The following is a 20,151-nucleotide window of genomic DNA, read 5'->3' as shown; positions in this document are numbered from 1 at the left end:
ATCCTGTCTACCACTTTGTCTTTACTGTAGTAGTTACATCCTAAGTAGCAATTAAATGTGAAACTTTCTATTTCACTTATCATGAACTATCCAATCAGAGCCACCAATCCAAAAAGTTTATTTGGGCTGCCTTAGAGCCAGCTACGGTATCCCCAGGAATCATCCTTCTCCAGGAGAATCCCTGGTGCTGTAAAGCTGGAATAGACAACAAAAATCCCTTCAATTCCAGCTGACCTTCACATCAGAAAGGGAAAGAGCTATTTTTTGCACATCCCTATATATCTGTGTCTATCTATAGACACAAAACAAATACAACTTGGAGACACTACAAAAATATTTGCTGTACAAGTGCTTGATCTATGCTGCTCAGAAGTTCTGAGTCTTTGATATGGCAAATGAATAAAAAGTGGCCCCCCATGAAAATTCTTTTTCAGCTCATTGTAAGCATTCAAGACATTTTCTCACTCTTTCATGATGAAAAATTTTATAAATTACTGAACTACACTCTCCCATCAATAAGAAACACCTTTAGTCAAAGCAAGGCAAAGGCTAACACTGATAGACTGTCTAATATGTAAAAAAGGCTCTTTGGCTTGTGGAAAATTATCCCATGACTTTAAAAGTCACTGCCACACAACCAGCCACTTTTTAATTTAGATTGTCTTTGCTATACACATGCATTGAATTACAGAAATTATGCTCCTGCACAGTGGTACCAAACACCCTTGCAGGGCAGTACAAGCCACCACACTGCAAAGCAATGAGCATTGAGATAACAAATAAACTACTCCAAGTTACATCCAAACTGAAGCATACTGCAAACAGGGGCATCAAAAACCCCATGGGAATAGTTATATGTGCTGCAATAAGATTTTAGCATGATTCAATATACAAAGCTCTTTCAAAATCAGCGCACGAGTGAAATCTTTGCAGGCTGAAATACAATATTAAAATATAGGCAGCTGTCAGAGGCAGGGGCTTCATCCATTAAAAAGAAAAGCTGGTTGCATTTGAACTTTGAGCACTGACTTTAAGAGCACTCTTTTATCTAGTAACATTGCAGGAAGGTGTTTAACCCCAAAGGCCCCATCTCCATGTGACAAATACACAATGTGAGTTCAGAAAAAGAAAAAATGATGTGAGGCAACTATTCATATGATAAACACATGGGACATGTGCTGTGAGATTCCAGGGAGCATCATCTGTGAGGGTGGAGAACACCAGTGTCAGAGGGGAGTCTCTGTTTGGAAAACTTTGCCTGCATATCCAAATAGCCAGACTCTTCAGACTCCATAAAGGGTCTAATGCCAATGCCCCTCCCCTTCTATATTTTATATTTTTGATATTACTGAGACCTGCAGACTTACTCCCAGTAAGGTGTTAATTATTTTGAGAAAGAATGGTGGAATTTGAGCCAAACACATGAAAAAGAGATGGAAGTATTAGTCCCTTTCACTTTGTGCTTTTTGTACTATACAAGTAGGTACTTGCCCCTGAAGTTCAACTGTCATTGGACACCACAGAAAAAACAAAAAACAAAACAAAAAAAAAGCCACAATGAAAAAAAAAAAATTAAAGTTAATTTGAAAACCAGGTAGTTACAAGCACAGGCCACTATTTCCATAAAACCATCTATAAGATGTTTCCATGGATTAATAGCATTGCTTCAGCATCACATATACTGCAACATGAGGATACCCTCTAAAATAAGATGTACATCTTGATGGTTATTCCTGATAGAATGAATTGAGTAGCTCTATTAAAAAAAAAGCATATCTCAAATTCTTTCCTAGCTATACCCTAATGTGTGGTATCCCTCATGGAATTTCAGCAGACTAATCTAGCACAGACTTTAGAATAAGTAGCTTTGTAAAAGTGCAAACAAGTATCTGGCTAAAAGGTCACTGCAATATGCATGCTGATATACAAGCAGAAAACACAGTCTTGGATAAATCACCACAGGATCAATTTGCAACCTACTTTTTTCTGGTGAGACATGTGCCTTAGCTTGTCCCCTCACAAGCCTGCACGTTGAGCCATCTCCTGCACAGATTCCACAGTTGTCTTCCTTGGCATTGCTCCCAAGTTGTCGATCACAGCCTACTGCCTGCCAACATCAACACCACAGTCAGAAGGAGGGCAAAGCTGTAGTAGACATGCTCAGGTTTCTGGAATTTTATTTATTATGTTATCCTTTTGATTTTATGAGTTGGCCTCATTCTATCAAAGCATATCTTGCCATTTAGGATTTTAAAAGCATGCTGTCATTTCCATGATTTTAATGATGAACCACAACAACTGATATATGAAGCTATTCAAGCATAGGAAATACATGAATCCATTTCCCACTACTTATTTGAATGAATACCATTGAGCATTATTCTTTCCAAGACAAGGCAGAACTATGTTATTTACAATTTGGTTTTCATCACCTGTTTAATTATGTCTGAGAAAGATTATTTAATTGCATTTGTCCTGAGTTAAAAATTTAAAGGGCACTCAGCCCTCAGCTTCACAGACAGGCAGTTGAGGGCAGTGCTAACAGTCTTGGCCATTCAGAATTTAACTGGCACTTGTGTACAACTAATTGCCATTTACATCAATGTCAATTACATACACATTTGCTAACCAGCTTTTAAAAACTTGGACGAGTCACTTCTCACCTTTGGATTTTTCTGGTTTATGAATATAAGACCCATTCTATAAAACTTTCCAAAGATTATTATAAAAACACCCAAACTTAAACACTGCCAAAAATTCAAAAAGCAATTTTAAAAAAACCCTGTCAACTGAAAACCCTCCAAATTATAATGAAAACATTTTTCCAGGCTTTTCTTTTTCTGCATATCAGTCAACTCCACAAGAAAGATGGGAGTGAGAATGGAAAGACAAAGAATAGACAAAAATTGACTAAAAGCAGCTTTCTGATGGATGGAAGATAAATATTGGGCCTCACCTATCTTACTCTTTACCATTTCATAGAAGAATCTTTCAGGGAGTACCAAGCCCTGAACAATGTGGTGAAAAGCTGATCTCCAGCTTCAAGTTGTCTCAAGTCAGCCTACCTGGCTCTTACATTCACATATGCCTGAGAAGGGCAGCTAATTTGTCATGGGTGTATATATTTAACAAAACTCCAAACTGACACATGGATAGAAAACCCTCTGGAAACTCAGAGTTAAAAGCAGTGCTAGAATTGTGAAACTGGCCAGCACACGCCTCTTCCTATATAAAAATGCTTGGAAGGGGCAGTCTCAGCTGCCAAGATCCTGCATCTGTGCTGTGCCAGAACTGACACACGATCCCCTTGGAGAGGTGAGGATCCAGTCCACACGTAAGAGGCAGGGCTGGGTCTTCCAGTCTGAGTCAACACACACACACAGACACACAAATCACACACATCCACTGCCAAACACGGAGAAATGCAATCTCAAAGTTTCAGATGTCTGTGGAAAAGAAAACAAAGCAGCCCCACCTCCCCCTTCAGCCCCTTTCCCTTATTTTCCCGATTCCTTACGGCCTGAACTCCCTTTAGAGGAGGGCATTAATGGGGACAGTTTACAGTCCTTCACTTGAGAGACCTGCAGGGAAGGCATCTCCTCCCTAAGGGCTTCAGATTTTCCAGAGAAACCTACATTAGCGGCAGGAAATTATTTTATTCCTGCAATTGAAGGAGACCTTAATTCTAGCCCAGCAAGGAATTAATTTTAAAAATAAATAAGCCACTTAACACTAACAGTAAATCATTTGGGTTTTAACAAAAACTTAGTTGTAAAAAAAAAAGCAAATGTGCACACGTGTGAACTCAGACCATCTCAGAACAGGTGCTTATTTACCACACAGGAGGCATGTGGGAACACTGCACTGTAATTTAGGCATGGATTATAGATTAAAGTATTTGCACTTGAAGTTGTCTTTAGCATTAGGTCTGGGCTCATTATTGACAGCCAGAAAAACATAAAAAGAAAAAGGCTTCGAACAAATGACTATAAACAAGTCTACCTTCCCACTTTATAAACAATCAACATTGAGAAATGAATGAAAACACCATTTAAGAAAGAGAAACTGACTGGGCCACTCTGTGAGTCAGAAAGCAGATGAAATTTCATGGGATATAATAATAATGTGCTCGACAGACACATTTGCCTCAGCATTAACAACTCTTTGAGCTCCCAGCTCCACATCAGAATTTTTTTTCTGACCCTTGAAAGTTCCCGTGCTTTTCCATTCCAATCCATGGAAGGGGTCTAACTGCAGACCCCCAGCTGGCAGAGCTGTTGCATGGATTAATCTCCTGAAGTCTGTGAAGCATGCAGATGGTGCAGTGATGGAGACCATACCAGTGGTTGAAAGAGTCTATATTTCTCCTTGGAAGACTTTTTAAATTGTTACTGCTCTCCACTGATTTTCTTGCCCTTATTCACATAAAGACACTACTAGAACATGGAGCTAAATTGTATCACTGCAAGTGTAATACCTCCACAAATATCTCTAATACATCTCTGTTTCATACTGAAATCTCCTTTTCTATATATTAAAAAACTGTTTAATCACTCATCAATTCATTTCAAAGTTAAAAATAAGCTGCACACTGTGATACCCTGTGTGGAAAAATGCCCTTTTCCTTAGTTCAAGCCCTTGCATATTTGCAGGCTACAGATGCTGCAGGTCTTCAGTGGGAGGAGGGCACTGAGCAAGCAGAGCAGGACCAGCCCATCAGGGCCCAACATGACAATAACAAACATCCAGACTGGGCTCTTGCACACAGCCCCTGTGAAAACAAACTCCCACTGGGTGTAACACAAATCACACAACTGTGCAAACACAAGGCATTACTGTGTCCTACACAGATATTTTGTACAAAAAGGTAATCAGCACAGCAGAATGCTTTAGAGGACTGTTTCATACAGCATTATTGCTTATTTTTTAATAATACAGAAATGCCACAGAAATAAAACAGGAGTGCTAGCTGCAAGGGACTTGGATGTGGGAAAAGGTTTACAGCTCCCCTGACAGCAAAGGTGGTGTGTTCAGCTAGATGCATTCACCCTCTGCAGATTTCCTTCCCAGATTATGTTTGCATCAGCTGTTACAAATATGAATATCAAGCAATGATATCTGGGAACACAATTTCGAAAACTCAAATTATAATCACAGTTTTGACTTGAAGTGAGCATAGAATCCCAGATTTTGTTTAACATGAAGGACCCAAAAATTTCACAGGCTTTTAAGTGACAAGCCACAAATTTAGAGCTAATTCAAGAAGGAATCTCAATAAGTGAACACTGGGATGGGACATATTTCAAACCTCAGAGTCTACAGGTAGCCTTTTTTATCTGTTTGTAAACCCTTGATCAGGTGTGTCTCAGGTGGGCTGAACAGCCACAGATCTCACCAGAAGAGGAAGCTGTAAGGTATAGCCTCAAAAACAGGGTCTCAAAAGCTTGTGGCATTGTGACACAAATATTATGAATTTAAGATATTAATATTTTAGCCAATAACTACTGGACAGAAAAAAAAGTGTTTGATGAAACATTTTGAAGACAGTAAATTTGGTTATTTGCAAATAAAGCTGCAACAAGGACAAGAAAATGATAAATGGCAGCAGCCTTCCTCCACCTCAGCCAGCCAAAGGGCTGATGATTTCCACAATTAAGGCATTTTGTGGGATTAATTTACCCCACATTGCTTGCTGTTTACAGAGCAAAGGGATCAGCTGTAAATATTACAGGCAGACTGGGAAAACATCTGCAGGCTTTTAGGGCATAGTCAGAAATAATATTAGGTGATTTTAACATAGGCTGAATAAATGAAACAAGTGATAACACAAACTGTAATGGAAGGGTTGGGACCCAGTGAATTTAAGAAATTTGTAATCATAAATATCATCATCCCAAAAAACGATACAGGTATTTTAATGACCAGGTTGTAATTGAGCTCCTCAGACAGCAGGGAGAGTATTCACCAATATGTAACAAAACAAACAGCAAGTAAAAATTTAATATAAGAAGAGTAGTGAGGAAATAAGCAGTTTCTGAATTTATAAAATTGTTCATCGTGGAGTACAAATGAATTTGGATATGGCAGGATTATTTTCAGAAACGGGTCTCCAATCCATTAATATTTTTGGACAGAACCTGATTAAGTTACTTGCCTGTTCTCACAAAGGGGGGGAAAAAAAGAAATATGAAAAAGAATGATATATACTTTTCTCACAAGCAGCTCAGATAGAAAGCATCTGGTTAAGCAGTGAACAAAACCTCATCTGCTTCAACAAACCTTAGCATGGCAGTGCTGTTGTGAAAGACAATCCTGAAGGGTGTTAAATATTTTGGAGCATGCTTAGAATAGTTCATGTAGGTTCAGAAAGGCAAAGGAAGAGCAAAAGGTCAGGGTATAAAATACAGCAATATAGATGAAAGAGAAGAATGAAATCACTGCTGATATGTTAAACGTGGCTATGGAACATTAAAAATATTTTTGCAAATATGAATCCAAAAATCACTCAGAAGCTCATGTAAAGCTGTTTCTTTAGGTCATATTCAATTAGTAGTGTTTCAGCTGAGGAAGTGGACTTAAACAAAGAAATTAATGTAGCATGTTAATTTTGATTTGTGAAGGTCCAAGAATAATCTGTTACGCTCAAAAGGCTTCCTTTGTTAAGATCTTTAAAATTAAGTATGATAAGAAAATTGACAGGACTGCAAGGTGACAGAATTTTAACAAATTCCATTATGGTAAAAAAGCACCACAGTGAAAAACAAGGCAAACCCCACCCACACCCTCCCTCCCTCCTTTCAAAGACTTCTCTTAATAAATATAAACATGGACTAGAATTGATAGTGCAGAGTCGGATACAGAATAAGTTTTAAAGTTTCTACATTTGCTTGTGAGACCATTGCTTTAGCCCCCCTGAACTGTGGCATTGCCTCAGCTGGAGTCCCCTCCAGCTGCAGGCACCCCCAAAACAGGCACAGCACCACTTCTTTGTAGAACTCATTCTACAGCAGTGAGTTGTCAGTTATAAAAAATATTGCATTTCAATTATTCAGAAAGGTTTCTGGAATGCCAATGACTCAAAATTACAAACTTCAAACAAATAAGTTGAAGATAGACCTACACTTTTTAAGATAAAAATATTTATTTCAGAGGTGAGTAAAACCAGACATCTCTGTATAACGAGCATCATGTAAGTGTTAAGTGTCAATATTACTGTCAAAAGCATGAAATCATATCCAGCAGTATAGATAATTATAAATAATATTTCTCTTTCAAAGTGAGCTTTCCCTCTTCTAGGGTCCTCTGGAGCCAAAGATCCAGGTATAGCCAGAAAAAACAAATATTCTGAGTTCTCCTAATAGAAGCAGCCACAAAAGAATAAATCACTGCAATTTTTATTTGTGACAGGTACATAAATTCTACGAAACATTAAAACTGAAGCTGCACTAGTGCCATTATTTTTCTATCTACCATGACTTAGACTAAGCTCTTTAGCAGACATGCCATTTAAATATTCAGCAATCTATTTGTTAAATACTAAATAATTTCCTACTTCAACTAAGAAATTTATTATTGATACAGACTCTCATTTATCAGTGATCCCATTAAAATTATTAGGCAAGGTTCTGTTTTGCAGTGTTCTATGTTTCCTTGAGGGACTGGCAGCTCGGTGTCAGGGAGTAATGCCCTTTATTAATGTGATTTGGTTTAACAAAATGAAAACAGAAGATCAATTCAACTATATCTCAATATGACATAATTACCATCCCTCTACAGGTACTGAGCAAACCTCCCAGCTGTCAGTAAAGCCCAGCTGAAGGCTACTCTGGGTGCATTTCTATTCATTGCTTCCACTGGCCTGGCTCTTTCAAAGGCTACTCCAGGAACACCCTACAAGTGGAATTGCCACTTAAACATACAGATGGCATTAACTGAAATTCAGCTGAAGCAGAAATCCCAGCAAATAATTTATGGGGAAGTGCCCAATGTGCTTAAAATGTCAAAGAGGTGCTGTACTTCTGCTGAGCAAGGAACTGCACTGCAGAATGCACAAGTGGAGATGATAATTGTACTTCTCACAAGAATGTGATAGAGTTACTGCACAGGAGACCCTTCCCTTCAAGGGCTGAACAGTCTGTGATTATCTCAGTACATGTTGTCCAGTGGTTCTTATTTTAAAACTGGCCAGCAGCAGATCTGAAGGGTGGCAAAGGCTTTGTGTCCCAGGTGTGAGTGCCTTCCACTGCCTTTCAAATTTGCTGGATTTGCAAAATATACTGTGAAAATAAACTATTAAACCAAGCATATCCAACTTAGTGATCTGACTGCCCAGCCATCAGGATAGCAGTATTTGGACTTCTAGAAACCAAATTATTTATTTGAGGCTTACAAGAGATTAGAACTAAGATAAAAATGGAATAAGAACATCTACATACTTCTAAAGGTTAACAGCATTGCCCAAAATACAAGATAACCTCTAAATTACTTCTGCAAAAGATGCCTTTTCCAAGTTTTTGACTGGACTAAGAAAGGACATATTTTATTTCAGCATTTACTAGTAAAGGAAGAAAACAGTGAAAGACCCTTATGTCACTCAATAGGGAAAATTAAAGTCCTTTGGGTCTTGCTCAGAGAAAAGGGATTTCTATTTCTAAAAACACTCACAAAATCCAACACTCAGAGAAATTAAGGCTGTGTTTCATGGCACAGTTGCATGTGCTGTGACAGTACAGAGATCTCACTGCATCAATGTCAGCTGTTTGCTGCATTTTCCCCTGCTCTACTTGTCTGAGCACAGAATCCAGCAGATGTCGGGACTGACTGTATCCACACAACAAATAACTAAATATGGCTATGGGAATTCATTGCAATAAAAATTAATGAAAAAACTGTCATGTGAAAATCCTGCTCTGCCTTGGTCAATATTTTCCATGTCTCTTTGCCCTGCTGTAAAACCTTGCTGTCATTCAAAGCCCATCTATTCATGGACTTTGCAATCTCTGCTCACATCCTTCACTTTGTGATAGCTTCAGCTTGCACTTTATTCCTACAAAGATAAAATGTGTCCCCAGAGAGAACATAAAGAAAAAAGCTCCCACTGTCTCTTTCCCATGCTCATCACCCACAAGTAATTGATTCTGACAAGCAGAGGGGGAGATACCAGTACATCCCTCCAATTAAGCAACTTACTTTTTTTTTTTTTTTTAATTTACTTTAGCAGTATTGTGGAATCTTAGCTTTCAAACAGCACTTCCAAACCCTAGTTTATCCTCACTGAGGATTTATCATGGGCTAAAGTCTGATGACTTTATCTGAGTCATGATTTTCGTCTCACATGGTCCTGTCTCACAACTCTTCAGTTATGTCTGAGCTAACAAAGGCCTGATTGTGGCACGGGCTCTCACATCTCTGGAACCAAACCAGCCCAGGACAGTAGCAGCCCAGACAAGCTGACACAGGCTTCAGCATGTGCTAATTACCAGAATAAAGCCCCTCCAGGCTCAGGACAACAGGGAACTCCCCAGCCCACCAAGCTGCAGTCCCAGCTGCCAAGGTGAATGGGCAGCAGCCGTGCTGGGAGGGGAAAAACTTCCTCTGATTGAGGATTTTCAGTTCCTCACAGGTAAGAAATCAGGCAGCAAAGGCAGAGTGTGTCAAAATGCAAACCTCAGAATGGAGGTGCGAAATAAGTCAGAATGATGGGCACAAGGAGACGCTCCATGATGTTCAAATTCCTGAACCATCCATCCAGGAAAAGAATGTAAAGCAATAAAAAACCCCCCAGAAAATAAAAAAATACAGTGCATAAAATTCACTGCATACTAAAGGGCTCCTAAAAAGACTTTCCACATATTTCTGCTGACATTTTATATCTGAAGGCAAGAGGCTAAAGAGTGTTCCACAACTCTGTAAATCCACTTCCATCAAATAAAACAAAGTGCTTCCAAAACCTTTAACTCTTACTACAGGATCTGTCACATGCTAGAGGAGCTGAGAGATTATAGGACCACCCAGCAGGAGCAAGTACCCTTTCCCACATGGTCTCCATATAAAAAAACACACATACACACAGCCAGAGGATAGGACACAAACTCCCAGTGAGCTTCTTGTTTGTGAGAACGCTTTCAAAAAAGAAATCAGTATATGAAATCAAATTACTTTGCTCCTTTTCAGGCTGGGTTCAGCCAAATCTGCCTTGCTTGGTGAAGTTAGCACTGGGGGATTTGAAGGTTACTAAGGCTCTACTTCAAGATGACACCCAAATCATGAGTTTTTCTGCTATCGCTGCTCACATGATTTAGGTCCTTGCTAGGCTGGGAAGTAAAGTCACATTTGCACTAAAACAAAACAAAACTTGGCAGTGAATCACTTATGACCAAAGTGGTATAGATAAGACACTGGAGATCAGAAAAAATCCACTACTCATCTGACAAGAGAAGATAAACTTCCACAGAAAGAAATCCCTATGGAGAGCATTCTCCATAAGAAACAGTAGGAGAGAGAATAAGATAAGACCTGAAAAGAAACACCAGTTTCTAGCAGAAGTGGGAAATTGCAAAAGAAAAACAAGCGATCCCAAAAACCTCTTCAGTGTCTGAGAGTATCCCATTATTACCTGCAGTGTCTGAGAGCATTTTGGCATTATTATTTATTTACAAAAGCCCACTGAGTTGCCAACAGTGTCATCTCAAGGGAACCACTACACCAAGGTGGGCAGTGACATTCAAAGGGGCAAGAGCAGCCCTTGAAGGGTGGCTCCATGATCTGCTGGCCTTGGCAGTGCCAAGAGCTTCCACAGATGAGAAACCAACCCCTGAGGCTAGGGAGGGTGACACTGACAGGTCACTAGGATGTGGCAGCCCCTGCTTAGCTCAGCCCCATCCTCCCGTGGGACTTCAGGAGAGCCACCAACATCTCCCAGCTGAGCTGCAGCTGGAGCTCCCCACGCCCATTTTTATGACCCTGTCACACGTCTGCAGTCACATGAAGTTTTTCATATGCAGCTCTGAGAGCCAGAAAGTTTTGTTGGATCTCCCTGAGTTCCTGCCAGTCTTTCTGGGCAGGGTCCAGCCTGCCAGCTCTGGTGCAGTAACACACAGAGTGCAGGCAGACAGGGTTCCTTCATGCTCCAAAATGCACTTTAGTCTGTGCATTTGCTAATTAGTGGTACCCAGGAAAGAATTCCAGGTTTAGTATAACAGCTGGCCTGACACAGAGCTACCTCAAAATCCATTCTTCCTATGAATCACTCCAAGGCTAAAAAGAAGAAAAAGGCAACACAGACATTTTTTTTTTGCTAACTTTTAAATATTAAAAAAAGATTAAGAATAAGTATTAATTTGGGGGAAAAAGGTGCTTTTTTAACAGCTATTCAGGAATTAACTACTCAGACTAACATGTGTTAGAAAGATGTCTGCAGTAACACAGGATGGAAAGGAAACCTTCCTTTCTGAGTCTCTGCACACCAAACCTCCCATGCATCCTGGGCAGTTCTTAAACATATTTACAGGCAAAAAAATGAATCTGCAGGAACCAAGAGAAAGTACACAAAACAAACAGTTTGAGAAAGCAACTCTCAGGAGAAAAGGAGCCAAGATTCAAAGAAATTAATAACCTGCTATAATTTTAAGTTTAAAACACAAACAAAGCTTATACAAAAAAAAGAAGTGCAAGAGCCTTCCAAGAGCTTACAGAAACTGTTTTCAATGAAAACTCTGACAGATATTTACATCCAGCATAGAAGTGCTTTGGTGGTGAGTGATACCTACACATGTGACAGAAGAGAGCTAGCATGGCAGAAGGGGATGGTGCTCCCCTTGACATGTGGGATGTGTTCTGATGTCAGCTAAATTTATGCCATATGCTACGAGGCACAGTGTAGTGTCTGCCTTTTTTGGAACACAAACAACTTGCTGACACTAAATGGAAAGTTCACTGCAGGATTTACATCATCCTTGACCTAATTGTGACAGCCTAGGACAGAACTACTCAGGCTGCTCCTCAGGACTCCAGATTTTTTGGGTGATGCGTGTATTTGTTGTCCAAACATATTACTCCATATTAGGAAAATGATCACTGTAACCATTTCAGGTGCTGGCACAAGTAACACCCCATTCTGCATTCTGGTAGAAAAAAAGCAGGTCTGCACAAATTAAAAACAAAACCCAAGTAGAGGCAGGGCCCCAAAGCAGGAGGAGTAACTGGGTAAATGTTGCCCACATATGTGTCTGACATGCAGATGTTTTTAAATGTCTCCACCCACAGCCAGATGGGCACAGCAGGAACACATTATATGAAAAAAATGTTTTGGGAGTTATGCAGAGACTAGAAAAAATATCAGAAGTGTGAAAATCCTGGCAGTGAAGTTTTGACCTGTCCCCATTTAACACAACAGGTTGATAACAGAAGCAGGGCAGTAGCAAACTAAAACATGATCAAATGGTTTGACTGAGATAAGCTTCAGGCAACCCCAAAATATCTTACTAATTTTCCCAATAAAACTTTCCCTGCTCCACCATCTTTAGATTTCACCTCCTGTAAAGCCTCACATGTCCCATTTTCAGAGTGCAGCTTGGTCATCTCACGATTTTCTTTGATAGAGCTTAATTAACTTGATTAGGGAAGTACAAAGGATCAGAACTGAAGCTGGAGAACAAGAATTCACCTTCTTTTTAAATTCATATGCTGCCAGGGTGAGAGCTTGAACAAGAGGCAGAATTAGTGATGCAGCCCACCTTAGCAGGAGCCAGAACCCAGACTAAAGTGAAATCACGCTGGGGAGCAGGGGAAGTTGAGACAATAAATGATCAAAACCAGCACCAGTCTCCTTTACAGAAAGTCTTTGGTGCTCCCAGGCACAGAAGTGAAGATCCCCACATCAGCAGAGTGATGTGCTCATTTGGATGAGTTAGCTGTAAAAACACTTGCCAAGCAATTTGCTGGTTGTGCCAATTCCATGTCAGAGCCCACCAGACAGATCTTGCAGCAACAATTGTGGAGAATCACGGCTGTGCTGTCTCTCTCAAGAGCAGTTAACTAAATAACCATGTTTTTCTGGGAAAGATTAGGCATCAATTTGTTTTCTTTTCCTGCTCAAACAGGAGTAGCACAAAGCTTTGTGTTGTTTTCTGAGGAAGACCCCACCTCCCACAGCCCCTTTCACAAGTGAGAAACCTTTCACTCTTCCCTCAAAAGAGGAAAAGGTTATTTAAATGAATCTTCATTTAATTGAATTGAATTCTACTTGGTTTTTGCCTCAATAAAATTATCCAATGCTAAATTATCAAATATGTACTTTAAAAAGCAAAAATTTTCAATTTGTGCAAAAATGTCTCAGGAATAGCCAATGACTTCAAGAAAACAAAGTTAAAACACTTAATTGTTTATGAGTATCAGCAATAAATTTCAAAACTTGAATAAGTTACAGCACAGGACACATTCTAAACATGTTTGTTCCAGGCTTTTTTTCCTGAAGATGTTACCTCAAACTGAAAAATATTCTTGTGAAACTGGAAGAAATAATGAAAAAAAAATAGGAGTCAGAGAAAAGAAATTTATTTTCCTCAACAGTGTAAAAGTTCCAGTTCCTGCTTCTGGAATGATTAATTTCTTCTCCACCACTTCATTTATTCTAAAAACTGATTATTTACCTTTCCAAGCATTTAAAATCATATATACACACAAATACTACAAAATGCTAAGAAGGAACATTGAAAGCAGCCCTTTTAAATATACCTCCCAACTCTTCTTCAGAAAATTGGATCCACTCTGAGCAAAGAGAATTTTATGCCATGCATGAAGGATGGAAGAAGGTGTTTGACATTGCTGTGGGAGACACTGACACCCCCACAGCCCCTGAAGAGCCCAGAGCTGCCTTAGGTCCAGCCTGACCCCAGGCTGCAGAGGGCACAGACAGCACAGGCTGCTGTAAATTCACCTCCTAGAAAAGGCTGGGCAACCCTCCTGGGTTAAAGCCTTTTATTGGGGTAGGAAGCATCACGAAGAACACGGCACAAGAAATACATTATTCGGCCTCCAGTAAATACATTATTATACCTCCAGAGTTTCTGGAGGTATATCCTATTTCCAATAGAGGGTAACAAACACTGCTGGAGCCCAGAGCCAAGCACCATTGACAAATGGAGTCTCCCTGTGAGAAATTCTTGCGCTCCAGAGGCAGCAGATGCACCCTGTGTTGACAGGACTGGCATCGGAACTGCAGCGTACACAGAAGTCACATAAAACCCACAGCAAGGTCCAGATCATATATTAATGCTGCTATAATCCATGCACCAGTCTTCTGCCAAATGTGTCAAATTTTCCTCTATAATAGAGCTATTTTTCTCACTGGGCCATATCCTGCATTTTTGAGTCACACACATTTTAGACATTTAACAGAGCAACAACCACTTGCAGAGAAAGAAAACTAATTGCAATAACATGTCCATTCTCTATAAACTGCTCTGTTCATAAAACAGGTTTGCAATATTGCTTTGTGAGTGAGACATGGGCAAGGCTAGCAAGCCTCAAATAGTGTAACTCTCTGCTCCTACACTAAAGTCAATAGCATAACTAATAAATAATAAATATATCTAGAAATTTATATTGCCATTTAAAGACTCAAACAATCAGTTCATGCAACCACAACATACAGTCACTCATCCATACAAGACAGACCTACATACTCACACCTGCCATTATGGGCTGGATCCCATAAAATGTCCCATTTTCTCCTTAACAGAGATTATATGAGACTCAGAAAAGGAATAAAATGAAATGGAAGGCTCTGCAATTTCATCACGTCCTCACAGATATACTAAATTTTGGAATGCTATAGCTACAATAACTAGATTCATTAATGTTTACATGCATAAATAGAAGAGTGAATGAATTTTATTGACCTTTTATCTATATAGATAAATATCCATGGCTAAGACAGTCAGAACGTTCTGTGTCTTCCTGAAAAGTTAAGTTACCCACAATCCATTCAACAGCACTTGCAGATACATCTAACTGATAAATAGAATGAAAAACAATCCCAAAACACCAACCAAAGGGCAAAGTGCCTCTCAACAATGACCCCATTTAGATTCACACCATGAACATACCTGGCAAATTCCACTGATGCACATATCCAAGGATTCAGTGTTGCAACGAGTGCCATCTAGCACTTTTGGGGCAAGCTCCACAACCAAGTTCTTCCCCAGAGCCTGGCATTTCAGGGCACAAGGTGCAGCAGGGTCATTATACACAGGGATCCACTCGTAAAAGTGTCCCTGGTATTTGACATCGTTGTAGGCAGAACACTGCTGGGCTCTAAAGTCACCAACATCTGAAGGGCAGTCCTGAAAACAAACACAAAAAAAAAAAAATTCTTTTTAAAACTAGGGAATACTTTGCATTTGCAGTAAAGTTATCTGATGAATAACACAGAAGCTCCTCAGGCAGGCTTGGTTCAAGAGCTGATCTGCTTTGACAAATACACCACACTACAAAGTTTCACTGTGTGTATTAAAATAATTTATGTTGCTTAATCCATTGCTTGGAGTACAAGTACAGAATATCATGTATATTGCAGCAATAACAACATAACTGATAGGAGAGGATAATTAAAAATGCTAATTTTTATAACACCAGGTAGTACAGTTAAAGTCTGGTTCTATAGTAAGAATTGGCTTCTAAAGGAATCTATATATTTCAAGTAACTACAAGGTGATGTCTAATATTTCTCTTTTCAGTAGCTTTTCCCACTAAAGGATTTCTGAGGCCTCTATGCTCATTCATCAAGTCATATGTCAGAGTAATGAAAGAGGTATTATGGCTCTAATTGTCTAATTAATTGTTTTATACTGCTTGAAAAAAGCACAAGATTTAGGAGGAAACACCAGAACTTTCAGTGCTCAGTCCTTTAGTCTAATTCCAAAGCACCTTCACCTCATGGAAGCAGTAAGGCTTATTTTGTTGGAATAAACTTCAAATTGGTAACAATTGATCCTGTATTTCCAGTTTTAACGAGACAGTTCCCTACCCTCTCCAACACAGTGCCTCAGCATACACAGCAGAAAGACCAAATATGAGAACTGCTTGAAATAAAACATTCTAAAATATTTTTTTCTACATAAAGCAATGCACCCAAACAATGATGTTAGTATTAAACTATAGCGACAGGAATGGAGATGAATACTGATTGATTTGAAAATAACTTTGGTAAAGTACTGGCAAAGGAGTTACTGTGTCAAACAATTCCTCACTGCAGACTTCATTTAAAAGTATGTCCAGTGTCAAAGAGTCCATATGCCAGACTGAAAGGATATTCTTCCAAGAATTCCAATTGTACATATAAGCCAGATGTGGGGCTGATTTTAGTAAAGTTTTGTTTTCATTGGATGGAAGACTGAAAGATTGTGATGTGTCAGGCGAACTCATGGAACTTATTAGTAAGTATTAGTTAAAAATACTGATCCCAAGCACAGCTTCAACCTTATCAGTGAGCTGAACCTTCCCTGAATAAAGCTGAGAAAATAGTGAGTGCATGATACAGCACTGGAGAGTAAAGCATACAGGAAAAAGTTCTGAATTTCAGTCCAATGCCCCCAACAATATTGCTCTCAGTCTGGGTTTTATTTCACCGTGGCAAACAGTAGCCTAGAACTGTCTCTGAATTGGTTGTAATCTACATAAAATACCTTCTAAAAATCAGTATTCAATCTAATGATCAACACATGGAGTTTTTGCAGCTGAGCATTGAGCAAGTTACTGAACTTTCTCAGCAAAACTTTTCAGCTCTGTCCAATGCTGCACCTTATAAAGAGAAAAATTAAAATGATACTAACACATTTTGTATTATTTTTAATCTGGGATAATGCTAGTTTGAGCCATATTTTATGAAACTGTACAATGATGGAATAAGACACAGGGAGTATTTTACCTCTACAAAATCCCTCCAGTGAGAGCTTCTAGGAACATCAAGTTAATACTGTGAAAGGCCACACATATTTACTGCAGTGTCACTCCCCAGAAATTCCCCAAGTTTGCACTGGTGTAAATGAGAGCAGAATTTTGGCTCTGACTTATCTGTCACCTCTCATTTTCCACAATAGCAAGTCTAAAAAGCAGAGAGGACTTCAGAGTTCATATGGATCCCATATGGTTCCCTCCCACCAATGCGAACAGAGGAGCAACTAAGGATCAAAAAATAAAAAGTGGGTGTTAAATTCAGGTAAAGTTAGAAGCAGTATTTGGGAGCAGTGTCACTCAGCCATGCACAGCTACATTTTCATCACAAAGAATGCAAGAGTAATCTGTGCAGCAGGCAGAGTGATGGCCTTCAGCTGGGCTCTGACAGGCTGCTGCTACAGTCCATTATCCCTGGGTGTTGAGGCGATGCCAAGACACAAACACCACAAAGTCAGGATGTCAAGCTCATGGTGACTGCATGTTTCTCATTGATTCAACACAATGCAGCTCCTTCCTTCCACTCCCTCCTGGCTGCTTCAGAGCAAGGGAATCCTCATCTCCCTATTCTCTTTTGGCATCTTCAAAGAACCCAAAGTGATTCTGGCAGCTCGATTCACATGCCAGCTCCACCTGCTTTATGTTTGAGCTCTGTGCAAAAGCAGGAGAATAAAAGGAGCATCACAGAGGGGTATCAAAGAGCTGAAATTATCATTTGCACTATATCAGAGTTTGGATGGCAACCAAGTCCAGATCCCAGTCTTCCAGGGAACAATAAATATTTGTGTAAAGAAAGGAGCTTAAAGAGAAACACAACTAAGCAGAGAATGAATGCAATCAGGAAAACAAGAGGACTTGTAAACATCAGATTAATTCCATTAGAGTGGTTTGGAAAAGTGAAAGGGGATTTAACAAATGGAAAGGCAGGGCAAAGATGTGAATGGTAGGCAAGGGTGAGCCATGTTCAGGAAGTGGGCAGGGTCATAATATCAGACAATGATATAGGGGACCCAGCCCTCATCCTGTTTGTGTGTCTCTGGTTTTAATCTATTTCAGACATCACTTCATTCCACCATTCTCTCTTCCCTCTCAATATTTCATTTTTCTTACTTGTTAAATTTTTTTGCTACTAATTTCAGGATTTCTGGGATTGCCTAATTTCAGCAATAGCTTCTCTATCACACTCAATCCACTGAACCATGGCCAGGCCATTGGTAGGTTCATACACTGCATTAGGATCTGAAGACACATCTATGAGGTCTGATACATGAAAATTTTGGCAAAAACAATCACACCCAGACCTTGCTGTGGAATGAAATGTATTTATGACATGACTTATGAACATGTAAGATCTGAAAAAGATGCTTTAGACATGACTACCATGAAGATTAAAAACACATACACACACATATTCCTTTTTTTTTTTTTTTTTTGTGACACACAATTAAAAACTACTGCATCCAAGGGCTGGCTTCTTATGAAATGTATCTTTGAGCTTTGGCAATGAGCACCCTCAGCCTTTGAAAACAAAGCTGACCTGGGAAATCTGTATCTTTGTAGGCAATGTTCATGTACAAAATATGAAGGTTGCATCAGACCCTGTGACTCTTGCCAACAATTACTCTACTGAAAAAAGCACAAAAGACAAGGCAAGAAAATTCCCAGTAAAAATGATGACACCAAACAAAGTCTAGCCCTTTGTCTAGTTTTATTCTTTGAATCTCATTTTGTTGAAACCCAGCCAAAACTGATGAAGTCATTGTTTTGTTTTCTCTTTGAAATTAGCTTCAGGTTCCATGTTTTTCCTACACAATTTTCAGGCCACTTCTAAGCAGAATCAAGATACCTGAGCTAGAAACCACCCCAACCAAGGGAGCCTTATGGTGCATCAGCATTGTAAATATAAACTAAATAAATGAACAGATTAGAGAGAAACTATGTAACTCAAGGTGAAATGTTATAGTCTAAAGTAGAAACAGTACAGCCAAGATTTTCTGAATGGGGTAAATTAGCTGGTTAAGTGGATGCTGGGACAGTTATAGATAAATGTGTTGAACAAGTGTGAGCATTATTTGCATATAATAAAATTTTACAGTGGAATTAAACATGGGGCTACCTTTTAAAAATAGTGTTTTTCTGACTGTAGAAGAATCACTCTGGCAAAAATATAAGTGACTTTTTGGCACACAAGAATGTGAAATTTATGGGGAAATGGCCCAAATAACTTGTTCTCTGAATAGGACCCTAAAGGATTAACTTAAACACTTCCACATAGTGCACATCATAGCATTAGAATGTAACACTATATACAAAAACTGAAACTTAAAAAAGGGGTGCAAGAAAGACTGAAAATCTCATTGAACAACATACAATGGATAGTTTATTTCTCTAAAGTCTCTATATGGAAGGCTGAAAGCACACAGGCAGTTTTAGGAAATCATGCACCTGGCATCTCAGTTATGATAGAAAGATAAGCAGGTTATACATACACCTTAATCTTAGCAATTATTTTGTTGTTAAGACCTTGAATTAATTTTTTGATTGAAATATCACTAATATTATTGTGGAACCATGCTTGAGTTCAATGAACTTACTACTATTCCATTACAAATCCACATGAAACCAATTTTCTGGTAAAATGATTCTTGTTCTTTTCATTAGAATGACACACATATTAAGTTGTGCTTCATTTGTACTCCCCAATATAGATGTTAGTGGTGTAATGTATCATGTAGCAAAATTACATTTGCAGACAGCTTTACACTGTGTATTTATACCAAATGTCTCATGTGGTTACCAGTAATACCTATTAATATGGAAAGAAGCTAGTATAAACTCTTAATTTTCAAACTACAATTTCGCTCCTAAAGTGAGAAGCCTTGATTAGAAATAATGCTTTTGGGAAAATTATATCATTTGAAACTAAACTGGCTAGTAGTCTCAGATTTACATTAGGTGTAAGGTCCTGTTTCAAGGTTAACTCAGATCTAACATGGGGTTTGAATTCAGGGATGCCAATTTCAGAAATCAACTGTATTAACAGTGGAAATCTCATTATATATATTTTTCTCAGGAGTTCTTCATTATCTAACCCATAATCTAGGAAAAACCATTCCTGAGAAATTCTGACTGTATCTAAACTGAAATGGGAACCTGATCCCTTTCAGACATGCCCCAAAAGCAGAACTGTAAAGGCAG

At 39.0% G+C, this 20,151-nt stretch overlaps 1 protein-coding gene across 1 annotated transcript in view; it reads right to left on the bottom strand.

Annotated features, from left to right (window-relative positions):
- Nucleotides 1-20,151, bottom strand: part of ADAMTSL3 (ADAMTS like 3) — a gene marked incomplete at both ends in the record, with an annotated part of 165,358 nt that overhangs the window by 68,678 nt on the left and 76,529 nt on the right. The window contains 2 exons of the mRNA XM_084213870.1: nt 1,981-2,107; nt 15,108-15,344. Of these exons, the coding sequence (XP_084069996.1) occupies nt 1,981-2,107; nt 15,108-15,344 (364 nt within the window). The remainder of the gene's footprint in view (nt 1-1,980; nt 2,108-15,107; nt 15,345-20,151) is intronic.

Source organism: Fringilla coelebs (assembly GCF_963513975.1).
Source record: "Fringilla coelebs genome assembly, chromosome: 12".
Lineage (NCBI taxonomy): Eukaryota > Metazoa > Chordata > Aves > Passeriformes > Fringillidae > Fringilla > Fringilla coelebs.
This window is presented reverse-complemented; position numbering and strand designations above follow the sequence as displayed.